General features: G+C 45.2%; 1 protein-coding gene across 1 annotated transcript in view; it reads left to right on the forward strand.

Moving 5' to 3' along the window:
- SLC10A1 (solute carrier family 10 (sodium/bile acid cotransporter), member 1) overlaps positions 1–10,797 on the forward strand; it is a 20,306-nt gene that overhangs the window by 2,967 nt on the left and 6,542 nt on the right. The window contains exon 2 of the mRNA XM_006760751.2: positions 5,235–5,445. Within this exon, the coding sequence (XP_006760814.1) occupies positions 5,235–5,445 (211 nt within the window). The remainder of the gene's footprint in view (positions 1–5,234; positions 5,446–10,797) is intronic.

A 10,797-nucleotide genomic window follows, 5' to 3' on the forward strand; every position in this document is an offset into this window, starting at 1 on the left:
TTCAGTCCGCAGGCAGACGCTCTAGCCACTGAGCCAAACAAGTTAGGGCCCTTCCACTCTTTCTAAAAATCAATGGAAAAATATTCCTGGGTGCGGATTAACAAAAACAAAAACGCTGTGCAGTCAGAGGCCAGGTGTCGCTCAAAGGCTGCCAGGGTGAACTTCCCTATAAGCACCAAATCATGAGGAAGCTGAAGTTCAGAGACTTGCCCGAGGTTTCCCAGAATGTGTGCGAAAGTGGTGTCTCCTTCCTGGGACTCTGCCTCACAGATGGAGTGAGTCTGGGGCGGCCACCATCACACTGCAAGAAGGCAGGCACATTCAGGGAGGCTGGGCCGCCAGGCAGCCACTTAGACAAGCTCCCAAAAAAGCAGGCAGCCCCCAGGCAAGAGAAAATGTCCTCGAAGTTGAAGCGAGCCCAGCTTGCCAGGGTCAGAGGGGGCCAGAGGGAACTGCCCACTCTGAACACCTGTCACGCCCCTCAGGCTCATCTGCTCCCCCTGACCCTACTCACAGCAGAGACCAGAGCCACTGGCTGTGGGGGCAACAGACATGGACACAAGCCAAGGATTCCCACAGCTCTACCCATCATGACATAGGGAACCCAACCAGGCTGAGCCTGGCTCCCAGAGGTCTCCACTTCACCCAAGAGTCTGGCAAGTCCCCTCCCAGTTCCCTCAGCTCTGACATGGCATTGGAAAGCAGGTGGTGAGGGATAAATAAAAAACCAAACATGTCCTTTCCCCCTGACCCCTGGCTCCCCGAGAGGCCCCCGGGCTCGCAAGTCACTATGGAAGAGGTCCCAGTCTCAGAACTGGAGCCTGGTCAAGTCAAGTTCCTTCCCTAGGTAAACTGGGGAGCATGACAGTCACAGATTCCAGGAAATCGGGAGGTGGGCGTCCCTGACCAGGGTCCAGCACTTACCCATGTGGAGGGAGGTACCTGAAGGTGCACAGTCTGTTCCCACACTCCTGCATGCACAAAGCACACCAAGTCCCAGAGCAAATTCCAGAGCTCCTGACGCGCCGGCCAAAGTAAGCATGACGCCTCTGCCCAAGGACATCCAAACAAGCCCCCCAGTGTGTGGCCTTTCTCCTAGGAGGTATCAATAGCTAGCACCGTGTGCCCGCCCCAATCTCTTCTCCTTGTCCCCACCCCGCAGGGAGCACCTCCCAGAATTCAGCACTATCGCAGTATAATTTATACTGTTACTACTTAGGTACTGGTCCATAAGCAAGATACACTGTTGTGTTTGCCTGTTTTCAGTGTCCTACAAACCCTATCCTACTACCCAAGCCATTTGACAACCTGCTTTTTTTGAGATAAAGGCATAGAAATTAAATAGCTCCTTTGTGCATTTGAACTGCTGTGTCGTGTGCTTATATTTATCTATTCTCCTGCTGTCAGACATTCATGTGGACCTCACGTGTTGTTGCTGTGACCGGCCTTGTGCATGTGCCCCCGGGGCTCACGTGTGAGAGGGTATATAACAAAAGCAGGCGGCAGGTCATGGGGTTCACACATCTTCTACAAACTCTCTCTAAAGTACTTGCATTTTGTCTATGTTTTCCTCCGTATTTGGAATTGTCAGACTTTTCCATTTTTGCCATCTGGTGAGACTAAAACGGGTCACAGTGGTTTTAATTTTTTTTTTAATTTCATGGGAGATATAGTACCTCTTCAAATATTTATTGGCCATTTGGGTGTCCTCTTTGGGAAATACATCCTTTGCCAATTTTTTTTATGGGACTATTGTGTTTTTCCTCACTAATTTGTAGTTTATATTGTTTTTATATGTTGCCACAGTCTACTCACAGTTTGGAGCTTGTCTTTATGCTTCGATAATAATGTCTTATAACAAAGACTGCTTATTTTAATTCAATCAAATTTGCCAACGTTTTTTCTTGACAGTTAATGTTTTTGGGGTTTCTTTAGGAAGTCTTTTATTACCCTCAAGGTCATGAAGATATTCCCCTAAATTTTCTTTGAAAAGTTTTAAAGTTTTACTTTTCACAGGGAGATCTTCAGTTGACCTAAAACTTATTATGCACGCTGTGATCTTATTTTCTTATCTATATTATAGAGAAAATTCCCAGTATCACTGAGTTAATTTTTCTCCAGTAATTTGTAATGCCATCTCTCCCACAGATGAAACTCACAAATATGCATGGGTTTGTGTCTGGGATCTCTCTTCTCTTCTATTGGTCTATGTGACTATCCTTGCACGATATCACATTTTCTTAATTATGACTTTATAATAAATCTTGATTTCTGAAAGGTAAGTTCCCCCTTCCTTGTTTTTGAAAATTACACCAGCTATTGATGACCCTTTACTGTTACACTGGAATTTTGGGATTAGCTCTCAAGTCTACAAAAAATGTTGCTGAAATTTTGGTTAAATTTGCATTAAATTTATAAATAAATGTAGAGGCCATCTTTCTAATATTGAGTCTTCTCATCCATAGAAATAGTGTAGACTTAGGCCTTATTTTATACCTTTCTATGAAGTTTTATAATTCATCCCTTAAAGATCTTGCATCTTTTTTATTCATTTCTAAATATTTTATAGTTTTATGATTATAAATGGCACCTTTTTAAAAAATCATATGATTCTTTTTCCTACTAGACCAAGACAATGGAATTTTTTATATTAGTAATGTATTCAGAATTACATGGATTCTCTTATTTACTAGTTATAATTGAAATTCACTTGGATTTCCTCTGCAGACAGTCCTATCATTGGCATATAATGAAAATTTAATTTCCTCCTTTCCCATCTCTATACCTTTCCTATTTCTTGTTTTGCTGTGCTACCAAAGACCCATATATAGTATAATTTACAACAAAGTTGATAATACTGCTATTCATCTAATTTTTCACCATTAACTTTACTGTTTCCTGTAGATTTTTTATAGATAACCCTTTTCAGGTTCAGGAATTTCCATTCTGTTGCTTAGTGTGCTAATTTTTATCATGTATGAACACTGAATTTTGTTGAGTGACACTATTCTGCCTATAAAATGATCATACCATTTTTTAAATTTGATAATAGATTATCTAATGTTAAACCATTCTTTAAAAAAAAAGAATAGTTTGTTGGGGGTTTTTAGAGACAGAGGAAGGGAGAAGGGAGGAACTTTCAATGTGAGAGCTTAACCTCGATTGGCTGCCTCCTGCATGCCCCCCCACCCCACACACACACACACCCTGGAGATCAAACACACAACCCAAGTATGTGCCCTGACTGAGAATCAAACCCGCCACCCTTCCGGGTATGGGACGAGGCTCTAACCAACTGAGCCACACCGGCCAGGACCAAGGTTTTAATTTTGATGAAGTCACATTTATGTTCTTTCTTTGGTTGTTTGTGCTTTCAGTGTCATATCTAAGAAACCATTGCCTAATCCAAGATCATCTCCCCCATGTTTTTGAATATGCATTATATTATTATTCTGTCCCAAATATTATCTCTTTTTCATTATTTCATACTTGACCCATGAGATAATTAGATGTTTTGTTTTTCCAGTTTCAACTCTCCTCTTTTCAGAAGCCTAAGATATCAATTCTGGTCCCTCCGTTGGGCGTTAAAACCTAAACTTCCAGATTATCACAACTAACATTTGACCCCGGCTTCATTTCAGTCCACATTGTTTAATTAAAACACTGATGAGATGCTGTGGGAACTTAGCTCCTGTTTGTATCAGTCCGTGGTAAAACTGCCTTAGCATGTACCTCACCTTGCTTAAAGCTGCAGGACCTATCGATAACTTTAAATGAAGGCACTTTACTTGGCATTCTTTGTTTCTGATCCCTGGAAACCTCCCTTACTTTCTTACACGCTCACACATGTTCTTATGTCCTTAAGGGAGGGTTTTCCCATTATCCAGCCCACAGGATTCTTTAGGGTCTCTGCTCACCTCTCACAGCTTCTTGTCCCTGTGACGCTGCCCCCTGCTGCTGTTCTTGATGGCTACACTCTGGACCATTTGGACTAGGCTGTACTTGATGTTCATTTAAGCCATAGTTCACCTGTATGGACACAATGAAGATGAGGATAGGGCTGTGGAGAGGAGGGATACACCCTTACTGTGATTTTCCTGAGGTCTTGTCAAGCCTTCTCCATCCACCCACCTCCCCAACCTTCCCACTAGAATGGAAGTCAAAGTCACATAGTATAAGGTCAGAATCCCCAAATCCAAGAATGCTTCCTACCAGCTTCATTCTCTCAGCTGGTCTTTCTGGAAGGCCTGTGCCTACACAGGGTCCTGGGACTAGCATGTATTACATTCCACATGGAATTGGTAATAGGACAATTAGGATACAAATTAGAGCTGGAGGATGTGTTATTCAGGCTCCGAGACTCACACTCAAGTTATCTTAAATAATGTAAGGATAAAGCAGAAAGCGAATAATGTGAGAATTATCAGTGTTGGGGACTAGAACTGCAATCAAGATGCAAAGCAGGTCTGATGGGCAGGTTATCTGGTCACCCACTCAGCAATGGGCAGCTATTGCTGCCTTCTCTATTGCTCCCCATTAGGTTCTCCAATTATTCTGTTTCTACAGCTTTGCTGCTATTTCTTATTGTCCTTCCAATCACAGCCTCTGTTTACTTTTTCTTCACATGTTTTTGGCTTCTGCCTGACCATCCCTCCAATGACACCCCCTCTCCAAGGCCCAGGGTTCTATCACTGTGTCTCATATTCAGAATCTCCAAGAGAGAAAATGTTCTTGATGTAGTTAATCCTTGTTATCCCAGTTGGACACAGCCTTTGTGTCCAGGCATCCCTAGGCTCTGAGACAGACACGACTGTGGGTCGGTGCTATTCTGTGATCCAATGGGATAAAGTCAGGGTGATGAAGTCACACGGTTAACTTCCTTCTGAATGGGCTGTGCCTAGGGCAAGTGCTCAGGGCAAAAAGAGTTCTGTTACAAAGGAGCTCAGAACGCTCCTTCCATAAGGAAGCACAGGAGTGCAGCAGCTGGACAGACCTGGGTACAAATCCTGTCTCAGCCTTTACTACCTGCACAATCCTGGACAAGTCACCACTCCTCTTGTCCCCAGCTTCCTCATCAGCGAAAGGGAGCTGGTAGGCTTACTCCTCAGGCTACCGGGAACAGGAGAGGAAGCAGTGTGTGTGAAGTGCTTAGCAGTGTCTGGTACGTCGCCGGCACTCACCAAGAGTCTATATTAATGGGCTTTCTCTCTGCACTCTTCCTGTCTCCCATCCAGCATCGTGATGACCACCTGTTCCACCTTCATTGCCCTGGGCATGATGCCCCTCCTCCTGTATGTTTACTCCAGGGGGATCTATGATGGGGACCTGAAGGACAAGGTGCCCTATGGAGGCATTGTGTTATCACTGATCATGATTCTCATTCCTTGCACCATAGGCATCTTCCTCAATGCCAAAAGGCCACAATACGTACGCTATGTCACCAAGGTAAGAGCGTGGGGGCAGGGCAGGGAGCAAGAATGCTGCTATCCTCTCAGGGGATGGCTTGAGGCAAGTCATTTGGGTTTTTTCTGTGTTGGTTTTGTTCCTTGTTTTTTTGTGGTATGGAGTGTGTGTTTTTTTAAAGACCTACTATTAGGACACCTACATCATGAGATTGCCATGTCCCCTGAGAATACTTTCAAAAAGTTAGGAGGAAAAAGAAAAACACCACACACACTATAAGGTATTTTATACTCATTACTAGAGTATAAATCGTATGTGGGTAGGGTCCCTAGGCCTAGCCTGCGATCAGGGCCATCTTCCGCCCACTCGCCAGTCCCCAGTTCCGCCCCGCCACCACCCACCCAAGTTCCCTGTGGCTCCCCATTGGCCATCCAGCAATCGGGGCCTGCCGGTTATGGGGAGGGACCGAGAGGTGGTCAATGCACCTCAGAGTGACTGGTCGATCAGTCGTTCTGGTCATTACACAGTTATGGTCGCTGACTTTTTATTATATAGAATTTTAATAATAAAATTAAATTTTTATTATGCACCTAATTCTAATTTTTCTCCTACACTGAGGGTTCACTGTTCTCAAAGAGTTTATTGCAGAAAGTAAAATAGCACATGAGAAACAAGACCCAACACAGTGCACAATCAAGCATCAGCTGAGTGCAAGGTGAGGTTAGTGAGGGCTGGGTAGTCACAGAAGGCCTCCTGGAGGGGACAGTCTTGAGCCAGACCATGAAGAAAGGATGAGACTTGGGTAAGCCTGGGACAAGCCTGAACACAGGAATTCAGAGGGGACCGAGGGCAAACTTGGTTGACTGGTCAAGCAGCCAGAGGGGTAGAACCCAGGGGAAGAGGTGTGTTCACACTCCCAGCCATTTCAGGAGCAGGATGGGAGAAGAGGGTGTGGGGTAGCACTGTGGTCACAGACAGGGCATCATGCCACTGCCCTGTCCTTGGAAGAATCAGACTCTGGGAGGGCTACCAGGGTCCCTCTGCCAACTTTCATGACCTCAGCGCTCAGTCCCTGTCCGTCTCCCCTCAGGCTCACTGCTCATCACTTGTCCTTGGGAAGGACTCTGCCTCCAACACTCTGAGGGCCTGTTTCTGTCCTGCCCCCATTTCTGTGCCCTCGGGCCAGTCTACACAGCGTGCACCTGGAAGCCAAAGCTTAGCAGCTGCTTGAGCCCTGAGATAAAAGCTCTGTAATTCAGCCCTAGCCGGTTGGGTTCAGTGGATAGAGCATCGGCCTGTGGACTGAAAGGTCCCAGGTTTGATCCCAGCCAAGGACACATGCCTGGGTTGTGGGTTCAATCCCCAGTAAGGGGTGTGCAGGAGGCAGCTGATCAATGATTCTCTCTCCTCATTGATGTTTCTCTCTCTCTCCCTTCCTTTCTGAAATTATATATATATTATATTTTAAAGGCTGCAATTCAGGTTTTCAGGGTTATTTGATTCTCACACTATCATTGTCAAGAGTAGTTTTTGCCCTTGTCCTGACCCAGTCCTGATGCTGTGCCACAGCTCCCTTCCTGCCTGTTGAAAGACACCCTACTTCACTCTTGATATCTTCCATTCTCTCCACCCTTGCTTCTCAGAGACCTCCTTTTACTGATCATGTCCCCCACTTCCACTGCTCCCCATCTCACTCTCATCTCCAGAACATCTCTGAGTTAGTTCTTCACAATCAGCATTGACACAATGAACTGCCAAACCTTTCTACATGAATATGCCTTTAAAACTCAGTATGTCTTCAATTAAAAGCATCTCCACCGCAGGCCGGCTCCTCCCCTCCACCCCCTGTGATTACCCCAATGAACAGCATTCCTTTCAACATGCCCAACTGCCTGAGCCAGAAACTGGAAAGTTCTTCTAGTGTCCCCTCCTCCCTCCCCCTCACTCAGGCTAATCAGTGATTCCACCTGCTTTTCTAATCCATCCATTCCTCCCATCCTAATCCACTGTCTTCATTCTGGCCTCTCTCCTCTCTCACTAGACAACTGAAATAACCTTTAACCTGGCTCTCTGACCCATTCTTACACTGAGGGTGGAAAGCTCAACGTCATCATGTCACCACTGCTTAAAGGCCCTCATTGGTTCCTTACTCTCCCCCAGAATAAAGTTTAAACTCCTTACTGTGGCTCCTCAGGCCTTTTGGGATTTGGTCTCAACTGACCTCCCCAGTCTCAGCTTTTTTCTTTGCACATGTCCTTCCCTCCACCTGGACACTCCCCTCTCCAAGTCCCCCTCACTCATCACCTTTCACTGGGCTCACACCCACTCACCCTTCATGTCTCAACACAAATGGCATCTCCCCCAGGAAGTCTTCCTTAGCTCACAAGCCTGAGTAGAATTCTGGTCCTATTTACTTCCATAGCACCCAACACTGGGCCCTTGCAGCATTTATCATACTGTGCTATAAGCACCTGTGTGTTTATTCCCCTCACCTTGAGCTCCTCAAGGAGAAAGACCCCTAGCCAGTGGTTCTCAACCTTGGCTGGACATTAGAATCAGCTGGGAATCTTTTTAAAATCCTGATTTCTGGGCCTCATCCTTTGTTTCTTTGTTATGGGGTGGGGCTGTGTCTTAACACTGAATCCCAGCACCTGTCACAGTGCCCCCACAGCCCACACCTGATAATGAACAAAAGAATAAAGGGCATGTTCTGTCTCTCCCACACATTAGTAGAAAAAACAATTCAAGAAACGTGTTTGTGTTCATCATTTCATTTATCCACGATAGCTTGTTGGGGTGTAGAAATAAAGAAAAAAAATCACAGAATACAAAAATGTGGTGACCCCTGATATAATTTAATACGACTCTACCCTTCCCCCTTTATAGATGAGAAACCCAAATAATTAGACCCCTAAGTGCAATTGATATAAGAACAGATGCCTCATTTTTTACCTCTGAGTAACTTTAATCAAAAGTGTTCTGAGGGTGCAAAAAAAATCTCAGATCTTAAAGCTGTAAAATCCTTCACAATAACCTTCTACCCTGGCTCCTACTTCATTCTCATTTTATAGGTAGAGTAACTGAGGCCCAGGGACATTACTTGGCAGAGCCTAGACTATCAGTCAGTCTCCTGTTTCTGTTGTGCTGCACAACCACTGCTCAATCCCACAGGAAAAACTAAGTCAAACTAACCCCCGAGAACATTGAAAGGGCTATGATTCACCTGGAACGGAAGCACAAGGACCAGTAACAACCACATAAAACAGTGGTTCTCAACCTTGGAATTTATTAGAGTTACCTGGGAATCTTTTTAAAATCCTGATTTCTGGGCCACATCCTCCGGAAATTCTGTTTCTTTGTTACTAATGTTGTGGCCTCACCCCATAACAAAGAAACAGAATTTCCAGAGGATGAGTCCCAGAAATCAGGATTTAAAAAAGATTCCCAGGTGATTCTAATGTGCAGCCAAGGTTGAGAACCTCTGGCATAAAAGGTGATCTATATAACACAGGTGTACATTAAACCCAATTTACCGTGGCTGAACCCCAGGGTTTAACCACTAGAGGTCAGTGGCTCCATTTATCAAATACTCCCAAACAGCACTCACGCCTGTGAAGATGCAGACAAATGTGCGGTCAAAGGCAAAGGCTTGCTTTTATGGCTTCTTCATCTCCCTGTTCCATAAACTATAATGAGTGATGCGCTGAAAAATGAGCCAACAATCATCCCAGTGGCTTTGCACACTTAATCCTCCTAGAGTAGCGGTTCTCAACCTGTGGGTTGCAACCCCTTTGGGGGTCGAACGACCCTTTCACGGGGGTCGCCTAAGACCATCAGAAAACACATATATAATTACATATTTTTGTGATTAATCACTATGCTTTAATTATGTTCAATTTGTAACAATGAAAATACATCCTGCATATCAGATATTTACATTACGATTCATAACAGTAGCAAAATTACAGTTCTGAGGTAGCAACAAAAATAATTTTATGGTTGGGGGTCACCACAACATGAGGAACTGTATTAAAGGGTCACGGCATTAGGAAGGTTGAGAACCACTGTCTGAGAGATTTCCAAACGAAAGTTAACTCCTAAAAACTGGCTCTGGCAGAAGGTATTGCTCAAACTCTGTTCAACCAGTTGCATTTCCTAGTGGGAGGTCATTGATATGCCAATATACAAGTTCAGGGTCGCCCTATTTAGAAAGGCAATTCAAGTAGCACTTTGCCTTATTCATGCAAGGGTTTATTCAAGGCTGCGTGGTTAGAAGGTTGCACAACATGACCAGGAGCCAGTTTTTACCATAAGCCTTCCACCACTCTTTTAAAAAGGGTCCAGCCATTACATTGACTCAGACACTCTACCTCTGCTTTTGCCATACCTGCTGCTACTGATGAACTAACCTGACCCCTTTGGTCACATTGCTTCTGCCAATTTGTGGCTTCTGCTGCCCCCAGGCCTCTGTGTCTTTAATACTTGCATCTGCTCCTGCTTCTCTGTAATTCTGAAATCTCCCAAAAGGAGAGGATGCGACTAGTTTGTTTCATTCACCAGCATATGTAGGCCACCTCTGTGGGAATAGGTTGGGCCAGGTCATCTCCTGGGTCAAGCTGATGACATTGGCTGCCCATGAATGGACACTCATCACAGTCTCAATCACTCATGAGAAAGCAGTGCAGACAGGTGGTACAAAAACCAGGTGAAGCAGGTAGTTGTGGCCATGAGATATCCACAGATGGCAGGACTGTGACAGGAAACTTTGGGATGTGAATCTTTCCTCCTTTACCTATCTCTATATATAAAAGGCTAATATGCAAAGTGTCCCCTTGGGAGTTCAACCAGGAGACCAGGACTTTCATTGCTCGCTTTGATGTGCAGTGACCACCAGGGGGCAGTGTGGAATGAATGAAGGCCCCAGCTGGCAGCTGGAAGGAAGGCCCTGGCCGGAAGCCAGAAGGCCCTGATCAGCCCTGATCGCTGGCCAGGCCTACCTGTGCATGAATTTCATGCACTGGGCCTCTAGTCTCTATATATAGAAGGCTAATATGCAAAGTGTCCCCTCAGGAGTTCAACTGGGAGACCGAGAGTTCGATCACTCGCTATGATGTGCACTGACCAGGGGGTGGCATGGAACGAAGGAAGGTCCTGGCTGGCAGCCGGCAGCTGGATCACTGGCCAGGCCTAGGAACTCTACCCGTGCATGAAATTTCGTGCACTGGGCCTCTAATGAGTAATAGTAGGAGCTACAGTTTAGTGAATGGTTTTGATATGGCAGATCAGAGAGGTTGAGTGACTCATTGAAGTTTACACATCATGAAACCAGCTGAGGCAGTTTCCACAGCAGGATCACAGCAACGTCTAGACCAGGGGTGGGCAAACTTTTTGACT

Source organism: Myotis davidii, unplaced genomic scaffold (assembly GCF_000327345.1).
Source record: "Myotis davidii unplaced genomic scaffold, ASM32734v1 scaffold17, whole genome shotgun sequence".
NCBI lineage: Eukaryota > Metazoa > Chordata > Mammalia > Chiroptera > Vespertilionidae > Myotis > Myotis davidii.